The 20,988-nt window shown below is 39.0% G+C and overlaps 2 protein-coding genes across 2 annotated transcripts in view; one reads left to right on the forward strand and one right to left on the reverse strand.

Annotated features, from left to right (window-relative positions):
• LOC124262141 (alpha-1,2-mannosyltransferase ALG9-like) lies at positions 1-16,253 on the reverse strand. The gene is made up of 17 exons (XM_046696600.1): positions 16,081-16,253; positions 12,807-12,945; positions 11,300-11,434; positions 10,536-10,606; positions 10,096-10,258; positions 9,262-9,323; positions 8,792-8,879; positions 8,126-8,231; positions 7,306-7,394; positions 6,614-6,650; positions 6,231-6,301; positions 5,597-5,668; positions 4,205-4,334; positions 3,173-3,323; positions 2,107-2,236; positions 1,839-1,966; positions 1-178 (listed from the first exon to the last, which is right to left on the reverse strand). The coding sequence occupies exons 1-17, from the start codon at positions 16,146-16,148 to the stop codon at positions 58-60; spliced, it is 1,761 nt and encodes a 586-aa protein (XP_046552556.1). The 5' UTR covers positions 16,149-16,253; the 3' UTR covers positions 1-57.
• A 133-nt stretch (positions 16,254-16,386) lies between these two features.
• The window catches only part of LOC124262142 (propionyl-CoA carboxylase beta chain, mitochondrial-like), a 70,437-nt gene continuing 65,835 nt past the window's right edge, over positions 16,387-20,988 (forward strand). Inside the window, 2 exon segments of the mRNA XM_046696601.1 lie at positions 16,387-16,617; positions 20,442-20,555. Coding sequence (XP_046552557.1) covers positions 16,423-16,617; positions 20,442-20,555 — 309 coding nt within the window. The 5' untranslated portion in view covers positions 16,387-16,422.

Below are 20,988 nucleotides of genomic sequence, written 5' to 3' on the forward strand. Positions count from 1 at the left end.
ATGATAACAAGAAGTCTTAAACAGGTGTCAGTGACTTTTGATCAACTCATGTCTAAGTCAGCTTGATTTCCCTCTAGACTTTTTCGTTCTGGTTGTTTTAAGGAGATTGTAGTCCACATAAGTGCAATATTTTGCTGATACAAATGGAATGTAGAACGCTCGCAACAGCCGATGAGATCTGAAAGACAGAAGCATAATAAACTAATAACAACTCAGCAATCATCAACTAACAGCTCATCAGCTATCACCTCAAAACCAGCATCATATATCATGTACTCTTGAACTGTCACCTTAGCATCTCTTCGTAATCATTAGTAACGGCAATCTCATGAATTGTCAACCATTGACTCGTGAAGTCGGGAGTCACCATCAAATGGACTCCTCATTCCTCAACTTGTGAACTCATCAATCCTCAGCTTGTTAACTCATCAAACATCAACTTGTGAACTTATCAATTATCATCTCAAGTATGAACCGTCAACTCATAATCTCATGAACTCATCAACTACGAACCATCATCTCATCAACAATCATCTTTGATGCAATCAACCATCAAATCATCAACCCTTCTAACACTAGAGCTGTGACGATATATCGTAGTATCGATAATCGTGATACTTTATCTGACGATAAATATATCGATATGTTTTTTCTTATCGTGATATGTATCTTTGACCTTAAAATTGTTAATTTTCATTAGATATTGACAGTTATGTCAAAATTTCTTGCTATTAAAATATAATTTTTTAAGGAAAATAACTAAAGAAAGCATATCGTGATATGCATTGAATCGAATCGTATCGTTCCAAGATATCGCGATACGTATCGTATCGTGAAATTTCTGTATCGTCACACCTCTATCTAACACCTAATAAATAAAATACTGATGAATTCTGAAACATTGAAACCTCGAAGTTGACATATTTGCCTGGCATTTCAGCACTCATTAGTGGGGAGATAATCTCCAGCCGAACAGCTTGTAATAACTCTCTTATATTTGCCATACTTTGGTTTCTAGAGAATTTCTAGTTTCTAGTACAATTACAAGAAAGGCATCAGCTCAATCCGTCTGTTGAAACAAGTTTGCATACCATGGCACCTTGCACACTTGAAAGTTTCAAGTATTTCTTTCTTTATTAGGAAGACTTATGAACAAAATGGTGTTGACTTGCTGATCAAACATGAAGCCAAATCATAATGCTCTGATGTCTCCAGTGAAAACTACATTGCTGTCTGTGGCCCTGAGGAATACTGGTGACCGAACATCTGCAATATCTCCAAACTGAATGCCGGGACAGAATATGAAAGGTAGAAATATCTTATCTGCGACTCAATGTCACTAAAATCTTTTACTCCAACATGATAACTTTATGTGTGAAGACCTCAATATATTTCAATGTTTGGTGAATTCTTCTGAACACCTAATCTGTATCGAGGCTGCTAAATTCGTAGTAGAAGTGAGTTAAGCATTAAGACAAGCATATCTGATTTCTGCATCCAAAATTATAGGCAAAAAAGGAACACACTTACATATTGCCATGGTATTTCATGCCCTATTTGTACCCAAGCACTACAGCATTTTCGCCAAAAGAGAGTACAGTCTAGTCCATATTTGTGCTGTGTTGGTTTTCACTGATAAAAAAACGATTTCAAATGGGGGTGGTTATGAAATGAAGCCTGATTGTTTTAGAAAGCTATCATCTGATCATTTCAAGAACTCTGTGTTCACCTGACATGCCTTCCTAGGGAGGGGTATTCAGATCTTCACACAGTGAAGAATCACAGCTGAAAAATAGGGCTAATATTAATTAAATTGGTGTGTGAATGTAAGAACTCACCTCGTTGGATCTAAGAATTTTACGGAAGATAAAACTTTCCAGTCCTCCATCTGTGAATACCGTGGTTCATGAGGGGACTCCTGGTCTAAATCTAGATCAATCAGATAGTGACATCTGCTGATGTTTATCTGAAATGTGTCATGGAGAGTAAACAAGAGAGAATGAGTGACATGGAGCGTACTTTGTAGTCTTGTAAATTTGGATCAAATTTAACTGTAGCTGTTATTTGAAAAGGTTAGTGCTATCAAGTGACATTAGTACAACTCACATATCTAGAAGGTTCCTCCAGATTGAGGTCGTTCATGTGAGTCGGAATAATTCTTGTTGCATCAGGTCCTGATTCATAAGCTTTGGGTAGTTGACCTCTGAACTCTGACTTGATAAACTGGAGATGCCAGCTGAAAACAGTGATACATGACCTCGTCAACTGAATTCAATATACAGGTAAGTCAGGTGTTCTGGGGCAGGTGAAAACACGACCTCGTCAACTGAATTCAATATACAGGTAAGTCAGGTGATCTGGGACAGGTGAACACAGTGATACACAACCTCGTCAACTGAATTCAATATACAGGTAAGTCAGGTGATCTGAGACAGGTGAAAACAGTGATACACCACCTCGTCAACTAAATTATGTATACAGGTAAGCCAACCGATCTGGAATGATTGATGGAAACAATTGGTGCTACAAGAGGTCAAAGTTGGGGCTATTCAGCCAAGCATTGTTTCATCATATGAGTTTCTTAACCATGATAGTATGAAAGCTTTGGACATTGAAAGCTGAGGGAGGGGTGGTTTTGACGCATCCATAGGGTGGGTAGGGGGGTCTCACTTGTCATGAGGTAAGGGTGGGGTGTCTCACTTGTCATGAGGTAGGAGCGGGGTTGACTCACTTGTCATGAGGTAGGAGCGGGGTTGACTCACTTGTCATGAGGTAAGGGTGGGGTTGACTCACTTGTCATGAGGTAGGAGCAGGGTTGACTCACTTGTCATGAGGTAAGGGTGGGGTGTCTCACTTGTCATGAGGTAGGAGCGGGGTTGACTCACTTGTCATGAGGTAGGAGCTGGGTTGACTCACTTGTCATGAGGTAGGAGCGGGGTCATGACTCAAGCGGTCATGAGGTCATGAGGTAAGGGTGGGGTTGACTCACTTGTCATGTGGTAGGAGCTGGGTTGACTCACTTGTCATGAGGTAGGAGCGGGGTTGACTCACTTGTCATGAGGTAAGGGTGGGGTGTCTCACTTGTCATGAGGTAAGGGTGGGGTGTCTCACTTGTCTTGAGGTAAGGGTGGGGTGTCTCACTTGTCTTGAGGTAGGAGCAGGGTTGACTCACTTGTCATGAGGAAGGAAGAAACTGCTTGGAAACCTGTACCACTCCTTGCCCACGCAGATGTTGACTGGTCGGTCAGCTGGTAGTGTGTGAATCTTCGGGTCATTTGCCATTTTGTTCAACTCTACATAGATATCCATAGACGCATGGTAGCCTACACAAAGGGACTTTGTCAGTAAAAAACATGTCAGTAACAACATATTCTCCAGTCAAATACTAAATGTGAACTAACTGAATCTGTGTTACTGGTATAATTAATTACAGCTAAAATGGATGGAATTATCACTATCGCCCGCATGTTATAAGAAATGGTCTTTCTCGGTCTTTTCAACTGCTCTCCTTTGTACGGATTCTACAAATGATAATGCCCTGAAATTAGCGTTACCCTTATATTATTATGTTGATAACAATGCTGAATGTAATAATGATATGATATACTATTAACTAGTGTTGGAATTGGTTGAAATCTCACAATTGATGTTTGGTTCAATACCAACAACCAATAATCGGACAAAAATGGTTAGCGTCATTTTTTAGATTTTCCTATTCAGGTTGTAGTTGCAGATAAGTATAAAGAAAAAACATTCGGTTCTCTAATGTTTTTTTGTTTTATTTAGAAACTGCACAAATTACATTTGCAAATTTCACATCCAGTGTTAAATGATTCAGTTCCAGTGTAACATAAACTTCCCATATTCGTCAAGAAATATTCAGTCATGACTTTTCAGAAAGTGAAGTGAGTTTTCTAAGAATTAAACACGTTTTCTGGCCCTGACAACGTCCTAGATATGTTCCATCATCAAGTATTTCAAACTCTATTACAGCGGTTCCAAAATCGTTTGTGTTCGATTATGAGAAAATGTGATCGATTGCTTGGTCGTTTGGCCACTGCGACCATACTTCGATTATTTCAATTAATCGGAACACCACTACTATTAACAATACATGAACACAGACACATACAGGCACATAGACACTTTGTTCAGCTAATTACTTCTATGTCTAACTTCCCCTTGACAAAGTTACAAATCGCACCTTGGTAAATAGCAATGATCCTGGACACAGACAGCAGCGTGAAAAGGGCTCCACTAAACACTGATATCCAGTTGGTGTGATCCGTGTAGTGGTAGGCTGATCTCTTAGGGAACAGATAGCTCAACAGTTTCTGTAAAAACCAACAACAATCCACAACTGAAACACGTTTGTTGTTTAACCTTGCACTCTGCAGTGTTCCAGTTAAATCAGGGCACACTGCGATGCAGAGTCTGGGCAAGAAATAACAGTATTTGACATAATGAGGACATCCCAGGATGTATGGGTACGATATTATCAATCAAGTTAGACAAAGATAACTAGTCTAATTCATCCCTCACGCATGTTTGCTGGATACCAACATCGTTGAACATGTTCGGTAGTTGCAACAAATATAATTTGCTGCGGGATATTGTGTGAAGAAAAGAGATGTTATTGGACAAAAGACTGGATTCACAGCTGACGAAGCCATGTATCTCACTCGTGTGTAAACAAGTATCACATGATACCAAAACTAAATTTCATTGGCTTCACCCGACTTGCTGATACAATCGATACAAGTTAAAACTGCTGATTTGTCCTTTTTACCAAAATGGTCGGTAATCAAAAACAATTTGATACATCAAAACCAACCCATGTGTCCCATGATGGGCAAATAGCAATTTCAAACACTGTATCTAAACATCTCCAAACATCTCCTGTAATACTTGTCGACACTGTAAAACAGCAAGTCTGCATGCTGCCAGACTGACACACTAGCTCTGACTACACGTCTATGTTTACCTGTACATGATCCTGACATTCTGCTGACCAATTATCTCATCATAGATCTGTCTTTACCTGTACCAGTACATGATCCTGACATTCTGCTGACCAATTATCTCATCATAGATCTGTCTTTACCTGTAACAGTACATGGTCCAGAAAGTCTGTTGAGCTGAATATGCTCCAGACATTCTGCTTATCTGACACACTAGCTCTGACTACACATGTCTATGTTTACCTGTACATGATCCAGACATTCTGCTTATCTGACACACTAGCTGACTATACATGTCTATGTTTACCTGTATATGCTCCAGACATTCTGCTTATCTGACACACTAGCTGACTACACATGTCTATGTTTACCTGTACATGATCCAGACATTCTACTTATCTGACACACTAGCTCTGACTACACATGTCTATGTTTACCTGTATATGATCCAGACATTCTACTTATCTGACACACTAGCTCTGACTACACATGTCTATGTTTACCTGTACATGATCCAGACATTCTGCTTATCTGACACACTAGCTCTGACTACACATGTCTATGTTTACCTGTATATGATCCAGACATTCTACTTATCTGACACACTAGCTCTGACTACACATGTCTATGTTTACCTGTATATGATCCAGGCATATAGCACCTCCAAGGGCAAAGAAGGGGTATATTGGGAACAGAAATCGTTCCTCCTGCAAAATACACAGAAGAATGACAAATATACACTTGATGCAAATTAGGAGATAATCTTTATTGCTTTAAATTTAGTAAACTGATTAAACACTAGTAAAGTTAATTCTAAAATGATGTTAGAGCATGAGATTTCTAATCTAGAAAATACACAAGTTATGGAGCAAGAAATCTCTAAATTGAAATCTAAAAAATACTCTTCAACATTTTGCAATAATGAAAGTACAAGGTAATATTATCTCAGATTGAATGGCTGAGTTCAGGGATAAATGACAATCAGTTTTAGTGGTGTCACCATGAGTGCTTGTGCAGCACTGAATGTTTAGCCGTGTTGATGTAACTGAATTTTGCATTACACTGTTTTAGCTCTTGATCATCAGGTTTGCTGTGTATGATCTACAGTCACACTTGCTGATAGTATTTCTAGAACACATTAAATCAATGTGTTTATTTAAAGTAATAAATTACAAATTGTTTCTGGATCATGATGATTCCAAGCTTCCACAGGCCAGGTGAAACCCTCATACTATAACAAGTAAATCCAATGGGAAGTTTATCAATTACCTTGTGAGGCCTGGTGAAGAAAATGGCAATCCAGATGTACATTGGAGCCAAGGACAGCCACATTGGAATACCTGCAGGACAATGTAGGGTAGAGTCACGTGGTGTTAGTGTCACTGGGAACAGCAATACTGATGTTCTTTACCTAAAGACTAACAAATCCGCTGTTAGAAATTGTGAAAGAACATTCAGGGTTCCATGTATCAATTATTCTTGGGTTAAAAATCACAAATTTACTGAGGTCCATATATTCAAGAACCATAGATGCAAATCCCAGAACCCTTTCTTCACTTTTACCTCTGGGGATGCATGCTATCCTACCAGCCCGAGGAGTGGACCTAGAAACTATATAAACTGACTGAAAGTATAGTTCTGTCCACACTTACAAGTGTCCGATGAGCGAACCACCCAGCGAACAATTATCTGAAAAAGACACGTTTTAGAGATTACAATTTATATTTTCAACTCATCATGGTGTAAAGAACAAAGAAATGTTGTATCAACTACGCCTGTGACAAAGTCAAACAGAAATACTTTATAAGTCCTTACATTTTAATCGGATTGCCAAACACTTCCCTCATAACTAACTAGATTTTTTACCTCAGTGCCATATTCATTCTATAAATACAAGACTCTCACTTTTTTAACTACTTTGTAGAATGACATCTTGTTTCACAGATACCTGATTACTGTTAAAATGTCAATAGTGGACATGTTTGGTTTAACACTGCCTTAAACAGTATTGCAGATACAATGTATATATCATGGTTATATATCAAGTTCAGGGTGGAAGAAACTGATGCAGGTTTTAAACTTCATAATTTTGGTGAAATAAGCACAGCTATGGTGTGAGAAAAAATCGTGAAACATTATCATGCCAAACTCGGATTTGCACCTCTATACTCTGATCACAGGCTTCAGCTCTGTACAGCTCATTGCAAAACAAACACATACAATGCCAATAAACAGGGTTTCTAGTTGATGATGTTGGCTGCCACGAATACTCCATAGCACATGCAAATCTGGACACACAAGATGCTTATTCCTGCAAATAATCAACATCACTGAAACTACTCACGGCTACAGGTAAACAGACCAGGGCAGCCAAGAACATCACATTGAAGTTGAGGAATCCATTGAGGAAGTAGAAGGAGAAAGGCTCCACCCCTGCATCAACCACAACACAATGACACCATGTCAATCAAAACTACTCAAAACCATCAAATATTTGGCAAGTTTTCAAGGGTTGGACAGTTGGATGCTGTCACTTGCATGAAACAGTAAACATAACAGGGTGAATGTTTGAATTTTTTCCTGAGGTGAGCAATATTTTAGGGCTATTTTGAATCTTGTCGCTGTTTGGCTCTAGGGACAGGCTGGACAATTCTGTCCTTGGCAGGAGTGAGTGAGTTTAGTTTTACGCCACACTCAGCAATATTCCAGCTATATGGCGGTGGTCTGTAAATAATCGAGTCTGGACCAGACAATTCAGTGATCAACAGCATGAGCATCGATCTGCTCAATTGGGAACTGATGACATGTGTCAACCAAGTCAGTAAGCCTGACCACCCGATCCTGTTAGTCGTCCTTGGCAGAAAAGATGAATAACATGATATATACATATAATTAATCAGGATGTCTGCACTACCATATTATTATCGCATAGTATCACTGACAGCGTTCAAAATCAAGTACAGGGTACAAAAGACACAGCTTCATTTTAATCCTTTAGTTTAAAATCAAAACAATTGGGGTCCCTTCTTTCAAGCATGATACCAGAAACCCTCAATGACCCCAGAACTCTCCTTAAACACTGAGAGAGATGGATTTACACTAAAAATACTAATCAGGACAACTGCCTGATATTTGTCTTGCTACAATATCTCATGCTATCTCACCATACAAGTCTGGCCCATGATCACTGAAGACATTGTAGAGTAGGATGTTGAGGGGTGCAACCACCAACTTGTCGTAGTAGAAGGAGTCGAGTTGAACCAAGGGCAGCTTTAAAAGGAGAGGCATTCAGTAACTAGACACTCAACTATTGTTATTAATAAGTTAAAGGCTGTATTTCACAACCGTGGAGCAAAAGTATATTTGTTTGTAGATTTTCACTGCAGTCAGATGTACATGTTACATGTCAGATCATGAATAATCAGGGTCTGACTAACTAGTTATGTACTGGTATACTGAGCAGTATCTGACACTGTCAGGGTATATTGACACTGAGCCTAAGTTCCTGATCAAATTTAGCCATGGACTCCAGGGGCGGATACAGCTTTTGGAGAAAGGGGGTGTGCACACTATTGAGAAAAGGAGGGGTGCACACTTCATTTTCACCCGAGGTTCAATGGTCATTTAACAAACTTTCAGCACAAAAGGGGGGGTGCGCACCCCTCCACCCCCCTCTGGATCCGCCTATGGTCACAGACTGCTCAGTTCTCTCTAACTGTGATTTGTTGGCAAAGGCAATATGAGTTTAATAAGAATAATAGTTCACTGCAGAAGATACACAATCAGCCAGGCCGTGTACAAACCACACGATAACAACCCAGAAAACTCACCAGGAAGAGAACAAGGGATATGAAGCTCCACACCACAAATGTCCTGATGTCCTTCTGTCGGAGCAGAATATCCCACGCTATAGGTATCCTGAAAAAAAAGAAGAGACAAAATCTGAGAGCTGTGTAGACTGTTTTTGCTGTATCTTATTTTAAGAGGTCCAAATTCTATATTTATTTTCAAAAGACAAAGGCATCAACTGATACTGAAAACACAGGATGCAAAAGAATTCCTTGTTTGAAGTGAACATTGTAAGAGTACAGATTCATACAAGAAGCTTGCGACTGATATTTAACATGTAAATGTTCTTGACGACAACAAACATATAGAGTTTATGTATTGTTGCATTTACACCATTTGTCATGCTTATCCCTGAGAGATAATGATGAAATGATTGATAAAGTATATGACCATATGTTTAGTATTATGATTAATACCCATCAAAGTTGCTGAGTCAGGAATATTTGCCTACCCCAGTGCTGCAGCAAATGGCCAGCCTATGATGGTGCTGGCTGCTATTGCAAGGATGGACAGCTGCAACAAGGGGAGATGGAAACAGTTGAACATCATACAGCATCTAAATACAATAAAGATGTGAAGCATGCTCATCACTTTCAATTTATGGAATTAAAAACAAATCAGATACATAGTTTCAAGTTCATCAACATGACATGATACTGTCTGAGTAACCACGTCCCCATGGCCAGCATGGTGAGATACATGGAGAAACTGCAGCACCCAGGTCGACAACAACACTTACATGATACTGTCTGAGTAACCACGTCCCCATGGCCAGCATGGTGAGATACATGGAGAAACTGCAGCACCCAGGTTGACAACAACACTTACATGATACTGTCCGAGTAACCACGTCCCCATGGCCAGCATGGTGAGATACATGGAGAAACTGCAGCACCCAGGTCGACAACAACACTTACATGATACTGTCTGAGTAACCACGTCCCCATGGCCAGCATGGTGAGATACATGGAGAAACTGCAGCACCCAGGTTGACAACAACACTTACATGATACTGTCTGAGTAACCACGTCCCCATGGCCAGCATGGTGAGATACATGGAGAAACTACTGGGCCTAGGTATACACATCTCACCCTAACAACACTTACATGATACTGTCTGAGTAACCACGTCCCCATGGCCAGCATGGTGAGATACATGGAGAAACTGCAGCACCCAGGTCGACAACAACACTTACATGATACTGTCTGAGTAACCATGTCCCCATGGCCAGCATGGTGAGATACATGGAGAAACTGCAGCACCCAGGTCGACAACAACACTTACATGATACTGTCTGAGTAACCACGTCCCCATGGCCAGCATGGTGAGATACATGGAGAAACTGCTGGGCAAGTAGCTGGAGCAAGAGATGAACATTCCAGCACTGAACAGCAGAAACCACAATGTCAGTCGGCCAGTGTTGGCCCCGTAGTGCTTACATACTCCCCTGAAACAGACACAAAGTTGGTGTTATAAGTCCAAATCCTACCATAAAAATTAAAACATCAGGGTGTCTCTATTAAACAATTATTGTACAAATTTGCAAGGGCACCACTAACTTGAAATTCTGATGTGGTTAAAATCCCTCAAAATGATGGTTTTACAATTACAAAACAAAAAACTTTAACTTTTTGGTTGCTCTATTCTCATGTTAGTTGTCTCTTATATATAATATATACAGAGCATATGTGGCAAAAAAAACCCAGTTTTTAATCAATACTTACTTGTAGAAGTAGGTTTCACACAGGGCGCAGATAAATCCTAGGATACAGCGCAGGAGATAGAACAACACAATCTGGTGGGAGAGAAATGACAACATGCATCCAAACCCTGTTACTCTCTACACACTGCCTTATGGGTGGGTTCATTTATAAGTAGGTGAGTGGTCGAGTGAGTGAGTGAGTGAAGCGGAGCGGAACGGAGTGGAGTTCAATGCCACTTTCCAACAGTATTCCAAATAAACACCAGACACATCAACTTGATGTTGGAGGAAGATGAAAGTGTTGCAGGTCCTAGACGATTACCACTTTGACAACTTTGATTACCACACTGACAAGTGTAGAAACACAACAGGGGCCAACCAGGGCCCTTATTCTCGAAACGTCCGTAGCCCTAAGAAGTCTTAACTTTGATCATAGTCAATGTGTTAAGAATGGGCTTAAGAAGATCGTAGGGCTACGAATATTTCGAGAATAGCTAGCCAGGATTTTATACACATGATCACAGGTTTCTGGTGTGCCCAAGGGAAACAACTCAGTAAATTACAGAATCTTAGACAATGGTTACTACATCAGATGTAGCCAAAACTAAATCAAAATCATACAGCACTGATAATTGATCATTTCTGTCACTAATTATTGCTTACAACCCTTGCTTGGCAATCTGCCTCATAATCTCGGAATCCCCTTTGTAAAGAGACTTCCTATATCTTGATTTGCCGCATGGTGCAAGCTGAGAAAAAATAAAAATGACTATCTTCATATCTGACCTTATTTGTATCCAAAAATTTCTTGTATAATTTGATGGGTAGAGCATGGAGCCAGATGTAGCCATAGGAACGGATGGCGTAGGTTGGAGAATATTCCCATGTCTGGAATCCCTTGTTAAACAGCAGGAAATGAGTCTAAAATAGAAAACCAGAAACAGGGAGGTGCAGATGAGGAAAATGTTGGATGAAAATTTTTGAAACTGATGATGCTATATGAACTTAAACCAAGTTTCTTTTTATAGCCATTACAATCACTGGGATAGAAATACTTTTTTTCTAAGTGTGCCTTAGGGCACCAGGTAAATATTTTAGGTGTGCCTTTCAGAAATCAGGTGTGCCCATGTTTTTAGAATAAATGACTGTAGCAAAGATGATGATCTTTTGAAATTTATTGTCAGAAAACAACAAATGTAACCAGTTTTCTGTTATCACTGATATGTCTTCTGTTTAAGATGGCTTTCTTATGTTTCATTTGTTCTGCTTTCCCAGCACCTTTAATAGCTAAGAATTGTGTGAGAGGTTCACTTTTTTCATATCTAACATACACAATTTCCTCTTCAATAACTGAACTATCAGTACTCCCAACACTCTAAATGAAAAAAACAACCAGATTTCTTTACAAGAACCATCAGTAATTCCAGTGATTTCCTGGGCAATAAAGTCAATAAATGTTTTTACTTGATTGTCATTTGCATAAGTGTTTTGTTTGGTTATTAAGTGACTAAAGGTGTGTTATGTCTTAGGCGTGCCACAAGGGCACAAAAACATTTTTTATCCGTGCCATTTCTATATTTACCGTGCCATGGCACCCTAATATATGGGGTATTTCGAACCCTGCAATCACGATAGTACAGTTATAACAGTATAAATCAATCCATATATCTATGCATATAACAATAAAAACATGTTCTACTCTTTATTCTTTGACCATAAATGTTAGTGATATCAGTAGACATTTTGCACAAGAAATATTAAAATCATTACTGGTTCCTCATCAAGCATATGGTTGGTATAAAACTTTGTGGATTCTAATTATTGGCAAATGAAAGGACACTTCTCATGGGTCTGCTGAATATTTAGGACGGCAGTGGTCATGTTCAGTAGATTTCAGCCTTAGAATTTCATTTTTTAAGACAGTGGAAAACCTTGTTTCACATGTCATAAAAATGTGTATCTAGTCATGCTTTCACAAGACAAAACTGTTAACTACATTTACAATGGTATCATTGAGAACTGGTTCATGATTACACATCTAAAATGATATATAAATCAATCAGGACCATAATGTTTGGATTTTTACATGTCCTTAGCATACTTTTGCAGTCTCAGGATAGGGTGATAGCATACCAATGTGAATTTGGAAGGCTGAGATTTGTCAACGTGAGCTTAAAATAATTGTAAGTACAGCTATAGAAAATTTGTTTTTGTTATAAGTTTACTCAGCATGCTTAAATACATAATACTCTATTATTTGTAACCATAATGTGAGATATGTAGAACTATTTACCGGTTCCCAGTAGTTAAATGTCTCGTCACAGTCTGTAATGATGCTCCACCACGCTGCACACAATCGAGCAGACATAAGAATTTTGAATGTTGTGTAACCAGCAGGTGTCCATGGCTGATCCAGGTCCTGAGTTGTTGCTCTACATTTGAAAAAGTAACAAACGTTAGCACATCAAATCAATCACATTAGACATTTGTATAGCGCTACATATCCAGAGTCCTGCTCATGTGCGCTTAGTCGAATGCTTGTTTGAAGAGGATGGTTTTGAGACAAGATCAGAAACTGTTGATATTTGTATTCCCAGGAAACATCATTTCAGAAGGAATGGCAATTTTATCCTGTGAGTATACCTGGAATAGTCCACAGACAATAATAGCAGTCCTGTGTCCTGTGCTAGGATTCGAACCACGACCTCCTGATCCGAAATCGAACGCCTTGTCTACATTATGAAATAGGTTAACCCCGTCAGCAACCTGACATGGTAAAGATGAAACCTGTTGGATGACTCCACACCCTGCTGCATTGAGATACAGAGAATTGAATCATCAATAGTCAGTATAAAAAGAGAAAAATAATGCATGACACTACTACCTTCTGACTGTTTTCACTTTGTTCAAATTTTGGATGGTAACCCATGACAGACACAAATATAAACTTAACATTTACAGGACTTATATGATGGAATTTTGGAAGTTGAGGTGATGAAGAATTTTATGGATATACAACTTCTTTATTCTGTGTAAGGTGACATTTCGACATAGATTCTAATGTTGTTGTCAACTTATTTGATGGGGATTTTAAAAGTTGAGGTGATGAAGAATGATGATAATTTTATGGATATACAACTTTATTCTGTGAAAGGTGACATTTCGACATAGATTCTAATATCGTTGTCAAGCATTCTTTAATATTTACAAGGCTGCAGGCCTTGGCTGTCATTCACTTATCTTGCCATTGAGACCAAAAGTGTTAGGTTAGGTTACCCCAATGGTATCCTGAGCCCTTAGATCCACTTACTGATCCAGAACAGCTTTACTGTTGTTAAGGGTAGATATTTTTCTGATCAAAACACCCTGTATGATCCTCAGGGTCAGCTGTCAGTTAGCATATGGGTTAGCTATTTCAGTTCTTAAGATATTATTCCAAAATGATTTGAGGAGAATCATACAATTTTTGGCCTACCTTTAGAATACAGCACCACAAACTTTATAAATACGTCATAATACCCTTTTACGTAATGTAATGTGATTTTGTTCGAAAGCACGTTCTCGAAACAATGCCCTATGACGCCTGCATGGCAACACAGTTGTCTGGCTCAGCCTGTGCGTATAAGCTCCGCTCACTGGTGTTTCATCTCTACGAGCTATGTCATTGCATAAGCCCAACGATGTTGAGAGTTTCCAGTAGTTGTATACCGGTGGATGCTCAATATTTTGCAAGCACCAGTTTGAAATATTTTTCTTTTTTCACTGATACGCTCATATATATTTGTATTACGGGCTGCTGAGGTGTTATGTTTTGTGTATTTTGTATTTTGTAATTTTTTAAATTTACTTATGTATTTTTGTCATTCAGTAATTTGCACCTTTACATAGACAAGTGTTTTATTAGTATTTTATTTTTCGAAGCGGTAATAATGCATTACACTAGACACGTCAGTCTTGTTTGTGCAGGTTCGGTCAATGCATTCTATTTATTAGGATAAATTCAAGGGATTAGGGTTAGGGCTGAGGGTTTAGGGTTAGGGACCTAATCCAATGATTCGAAGGCTAACTCACCCTCGTGCCGTCACTACACATGCTCATGTCTCCCTCATTCCTTAGTGCGATCCACATTATCTTTACAGTGTTCCCTACATCACTTTTCTGTCACAAAATCACAGATTTATATAAAAGCGCGTCATTCATGCATGCAATGTAGAAATCTAATGGAAATTGGCGCCTGACGCCTCAACACACCCTTCCGATTTTTTGTAAGGCTAACTCACCCTCGTGCCGTCACTACACATGCTCATGTCTCCCTCATTCCTTAGTGCGATCCACATTATCTTTACAGTGTTCCCTACATCACTTTTCTGTCACAAAATCACAGATTTATATAAAAGCGCGTCATTCATGCATGCACCGTGAAATCTACGTCTGACGCCTGACGTCAACAACCCTTTTCAGTTTGAGGCATATCGGCTCATTCCACGCCACACGTTAATTTGTAGATTACGGAATGGGACGAGTGTGCCAAATGGCATCGAATCCATTCGGCAATTGTCCGTAGAATAAAATCATGAGACACCAAGTCTACCCGTAGCATTCGTAATTGTCCGTGACCTATTCGATTCTTTCCGTTCATTTCCGTGACGTCACAGGAATGACTCGATAAATTTGCACATTATGCAACAGTGTGGACATAGCTCAGTCGGTTAGCTGTCACGCTAACAATCCGAAGGTCGGGGGTTCGCGTCCGACGGGTTCTCACAAACTGGTTGCTTGTCTTAATGACACGTGACCTACGGCAGAGATCGTCCTCACGAGAAGTTGTGGTGCTGTATTCTAAAGGTGCTCCCAATTTTTATCAAGTTCAGAATTCTTTAGAAAATGGCTACTAGACATGCACATCATGATAATCCAATCAGGTGCTATAAACTGGGTAAATCTGCTGAGTCCCTAACCCTAACCCATTATAGAGTATATTCGCCCCTAACTTCCCTTAACCTTGAGGGTGAACAGATTCTAAAGATACACCAATCTGCACCAATTGTGTGATAGCACCTGTGGTCATGGGATAAAGTGTTTGTTAATTATCTGATTAACTCTTTAGCTGAACTTCAAGCTGTCAACACATGTTCGTCCCTCTGTTTGGAGCTAAACGAAATCCTTAAAAATATGCCCGCTAAAAGGAAGTATTTCCAAACATCATTCCCAATAAAACAGCTGTCTCTAAAACCATGGACCCGAAATGTCATGGAACCAAATGAATGATGAAATATTGTTTTTCATAAAGTCATTTCATAAACATACTCATTCCGTGTTGTCAGTGTTTTTATGGGTACATCCCAGATTACGGTTACATAAAAAAGCGATCGACTTCGTGGCAAAGGCCCGAACAGTTGAACAAACATTTTGCAACGTGATGTTCAAGCAGACGACGTGTTTCGTCCTGATGTTTATATTCACTTCTTATAGTTTACCTTTAAGACTTCTTTCATTTCTACCATTTCTTGAATTGACCCAGACGAGATCTATCGTAATCGTCAAAGGTAAAAAGTGCTTGGTACTACCTAGATTGTTTAGACACCTCATCTTTCTTCGGCTTTGAGACCGGTCTCTTTTTCACGGCGGCTGCCATTTTCCCAATGTTAGGCTCGCACAAATTTCAATATTAATTCATTCGTTATCTTGAGGACTTTTTGATACATTCATCATCACAAGAATATCAAGTTCAACCAGATTATATAACTCGAATTAATTTTTGAGCTGAAATAAGGAAGCGTAAATAATTACTTCATAGAGCTTCCTACACAGATAGTAGGACTCGCTCCGCTATCAAACGTCACGTACAGCGCCTGCTGGCGAGAAATATCTGCTGAATAAAATTTGTCCTTCACCTTGCTATAAAAATCATGGCGACCTTCATCAGGCTTTCACGATCTCTTTTATCGAGGAACGTGTTTCCTCTTCGTTCGCAAGAAAGATGGTGCGCTGTCGTCGCTGGAAGTACTGAACATACTCTTGGGGTTAAAAAGAGGATCGAAACAACACGCCAAAAGGCGCTGTTAGGCGGTGGTCAAAAGAGAATAGATACACAACATAAGAAGGTATATCCAACGTTATTACAACTCACCTGTTACTTTATGGTATTTAACATGAAATATGTTTCACATTACAAAATCAAGAGAATTATGAACTCGATGAATATCAGCTGCATAACGAACATTTCCCTTGCACTGACATCTTCCGTTTCTGCAGATATTACGCGTTCACAATTGGTACACACAGTCAATTACACATTTATTTAGGAGACACACGTAATTACACTTTATTGTTGTACACTATCAGTCTGTTACCAGTGGTCATGCCTATCTTATTCGCGCCGTGTTAGCAAGCTGCTACTAAATGCAGTTATCAAATGGTTAATATAGCATAAAATCTGTCTGTTCACATGTGCTTCAGACTGTGCTTCTCTCTTCTCTGAATTCACATTCTTTAGATCAGTCATTAGGGTTTGCCTGCAATCTTGAGGTATTACAGTAGATTATATGCATGCTGAATAAAATAATTACAGTCCATTAACATGACTATGATCATTCATGTTCTCTGTATCAGATGTTCTATATGTTATCTAACTATGCATATTTTGATAAAGTTTATTATTTACGGTTATCATGCCAAGTGAAAGAAGCCCTAATGTTCAGCTTGAAGAGGGGGAGAACTCCAGCTAATTGCTGCACAGGGAAATTTTCTGTATTCATTGGTTTCACATTAATTTTTCGACTCGCTGTGCGATGCGTAGAGCGTGTAAAAATATCCACTGGTCAACTTCCGGTTTGGTCGTATTAGCATTATTGTAAACACACTCTAAATAAATGCTGTATGAATATTATTTCGCGTGACAACTGTTCATAGTTGAGTACATACATCCATTTGCCTATGCTTGTCAATAATTGATGTCCTATTTTGGTGGCATTGCATCAGAGATGTGTTTTTTTACTTGTGAGAAGGGGATGTGCAGGAAGGACGGTGGATGGGTGGTGGTGAGATGTGTTTATACAAGAGCTTGTTAACAAACGTTAAGCTATTTATTTAACTAATGCAGGTCCCTTCCATTCATAAATGAATTGAGACCAGTTAAATTTGACATAAAACCATATATTTGTTTTGATTTTTGCTTTCTTTAGAGTGTGTTTACACTATCGGTTAAGCTTACGACCAAACCGGAAGTTGGCCCGTGGATATTTTTACACGCTCTGCGCATGCGCACTGCGAGTCGAAAATTAATGTGAAACCAACGAATGGAGTCCTGGCCTGATTAGACAAAAACAGGATTCAGCTGAATTATTTGCCAAGAACATGCATAAGCAATCAAACATCCTTTCAAGATTCGGTGCATTAGATGTGTCCTTGGTCTGAGCGGGTATTACAAGTGGGTATGCACATTAAATGAAACACTGAGAACATGATGTAGATTTGGTCGAAGTTAATGATCATCACGTACCACACATTTGTTTCACTGTTCCCACTAGTGCGCTTACCCTAATACAAACCAATAATGGTGATTTGAAACTATTATCGTTTGTTAAATAACTTTTATTCTAAGTTGAATAAAATTCTGAGATTTAAATTTTCAATTGTCAAGGTAAAATTATGAGGATTCAAAATCTTAATGTCATTTTATTTGATTTACTTTATTGTTTAAGTTGAAATTCATTGGTACGTTTTCACTGCAAACAGACTATAGTAGTGAGTTTACATGATTAAAGTTAGGGTTAATTAGATTCTGTGCTTTGATTGTTACCGCTATGAGCATTCATGTAGTGAATGAATTTTAACGCAATATAAATGCACATGTTATTTTATCATTATGTCTTTTAAAAAAATAATATAATTTTATCCTGTGTAGGTCATATCAAGTTCAGAGTTATATTATTAAAAGGTGGCTACAATGCACATGCAGAAATGTTGTGGAAAAGTATTTAAACAAACAATAATTATTTATGATAGAGCATATGCTCCTGCACCCTCATGATAATGGGAGAGTGCACCCTGTGAGGTGCAGTATTCTCAGAAGTGAACATGTCACTATGACAGCTCGAAGTTCATGCTGAAGATGGTTGCTTAAACATGTTAACACTGGAATCTACTAACTTGTTTGAGTGGCATTTTAGAAGTTGAGACGTACAATATATAACAAGTTTTATGGATAACAACTTCTTTATTTTCGTGAGTGCGACGTTTCGATACAGATTCTTGTACCGTTGTCAAGCAAGAGTGATACATGAAGTGTAGGAGCTGCATATATATACTGTATATAACAATGAAACAACATATTAGACAAAGGAAACAACATAATTGCCATGATTGGCTAAGCAGTAAGCTGATGAAGCCAGTAAGTACATAAAGGATAGTGAATGGAAGCCAGAGATGTAGTTATCCATTGTATAAACATCTCATTGTAACTACATCTCTGGCTTCCGTTCACTATCCTTTATGTACTTACTGGCCTCATCAGCTTACTGCTTAGCCAATCATGGCAATTATGTTGTTTCTAATTATGTTGTTTCATTGTTATATACAGCATATATATGCAGCTCACTACACTTCATATCACTCTGCTTATCAACGCACAAGAATCTGTATCAAACGCCGTGACTCAATTCAAAATAAAGAAGTTGTTATCCATAAAACTTGTTATATATTGGAATCTACTATATAAATATTTATTCGATTCAATTCAGTTGTCAACCAGACTTCTGATTCACACTTGGTATGATCTGATCTACATCAGTATGCGATACCTTTTCTTGATGGAAAGGAACTTGAGCGTTTTACAGTAATCTGTGTCAAGTGACTTTCTCAGCCAATCAGTCTAAATTGTTGGTACTAGCGAGCGAGGTGAGGTGAGGTGAAATTGGGTTTAACGTCGTAGCTTGAGAATATTTCGCTCATATGGCGACGTGCATGCATGTGTATGTGTGTGTGCGGCTGCTTGTACTAGCCCAGACTGAAGCTGGTTTTATAGTGCTAGCCCACTGATGTACCATGCCGCAGTGAAGCATGAATACCCCACTCAGACACATTATACTGACTCTGAGCCGACCAGTCCTTGTTGTACCCTTAATGCAGAGCGCCAGGCAGGGACCAACAAGTACCATATTTTAACGTCTTTTGGTATGACGCGGTCGGGGATCGAACCTGCGACGTTCCGCTCTCCGGGCGGACGGTCTAACCACTACACCACAGAGGGGGTTGGTACGAGCGAATGAAGAATTAACATGATGATGAACATATCTGATTTGTGCATTTCTAAAACAAATATGAGGGATTTCCAAAATACTGCTGCTCTAATTGTTGTAGATGTGTTTCTACAAAGTGGAATGGGATCTACACCCAACACATAGAACAATTGCAGGAATACTAATTCTGTGTGGACTTTCATTTCTACAAGTCAACATTTCTGAATATAGGTGGTTAACAATCTGAAGCCGAACCACTTTAGAAAGCTTAGAAACATCTGATGAGCTTAAGAACCCATGCTTCATTGATTTGGTATTTAAATGTTACCTTCTATGGAGGTATACAACTGGAGTAAAGATTAATAAAGAAATTTTATTAGTAAGGTTGGCTTAATATGTGCCTGATAAACGTGTATCACATTCGAAAGGCTGATAGGGGCGGTGGGGTAGCCTAGTGGTTAAAGCGTTGGCTCGTCACGCCGAAGACCCGGGTTCAATTCCCCACATGGGCATAATGTGTGAAGCCCATTTCTGGTGTCCCCCGCCGTGATATTGCTGGAATATTGCTAAAAGCGGCGTAAAACTAAACTCGGTTAGTCAGTCAGTGAAAGGCTGATACGTATTGATTATAGTTTGTATCATGAATTCAACCTGTAAAAATCCAGTAATTATCTTTGTCCTCATTACAGGGCAAGCTGACAGCACGGGAGCGAGTTCATCTTCTGCTGGATCCAAACTCGTTTGTTGAATATGACATGTTTCTGGAACATAACTGCACTGACTTCAACATGGAAAAGGAAAAGGTTTTTGTCCCAGTTTCTGTGACCAACTTGTTACCAGTATCCTCAATTATCAAGTGTATGTCCATTGTGTTATGACTGTGTTACCTTGGACACATTGACCAACTTGTTACCAGTATCCTCAATTATCAAGTGTATGTCCATTGTGTTATGACTGTGTTACCTTGGACACATTGACCAACTTGTTACCAGTATCCTCAATTATCAAGTGTATGTCCATTGTGTTATGACTGTGTTACCTTGGACACATTGACCATAATCACCATCATGTTGTTTAGGAAGTGGTGTCTCCATTTCCTTCTAAACTACCAGTCATCTATGGCTCTCACACCTGAACTTGAAATCAGTAGCAAATCATAATCTTAATGTGAGTTTGGCACAGACTACAGATATAATGCTAAATCTCAAAACAATTGATGGGAAAGTTCCTTCAGGG

The sequence above is a fragment of the Haliotis rubra genome, unplaced genomic scaffold (assembly GCF_003918875.1).
Source record: "Haliotis rubra isolate DU_JTF1 unplaced genomic scaffold, ASM391887v1 Scf823, whole genome shotgun sequence".
Lineage (NCBI taxonomy): Eukaryota > Metazoa > Mollusca > Gastropoda > Lepetellida > Haliotidae > Haliotis > Haliotis rubra.

Excerpts from the sequence above, each read along its gene's own strand:
- LOC124262141 (XM_046696600.1), bottom strand. The coding sequence starts at position 16,148 with ATGGCAGCCGCCGTGAAAAAGAGACCGGTCTCAAAGCCGAAGAAAGAT. Across the intron at positions 6,651-7,305 it reads TGGTCTGTTTACCTGTAGCC|ATAATTGTTCGCTGGGTGGT; the intron begins GTGAGTAGTTTC and ends TGTCTTTTTCAG. Across the intron at positions 2,237-3,172 it reads TTCTTCCTTCCTCATGACAA|CTGGCATCTCCAGTTTATCA; the intron begins GTGAGTCAACCC and ends CACTGTTTTCAG.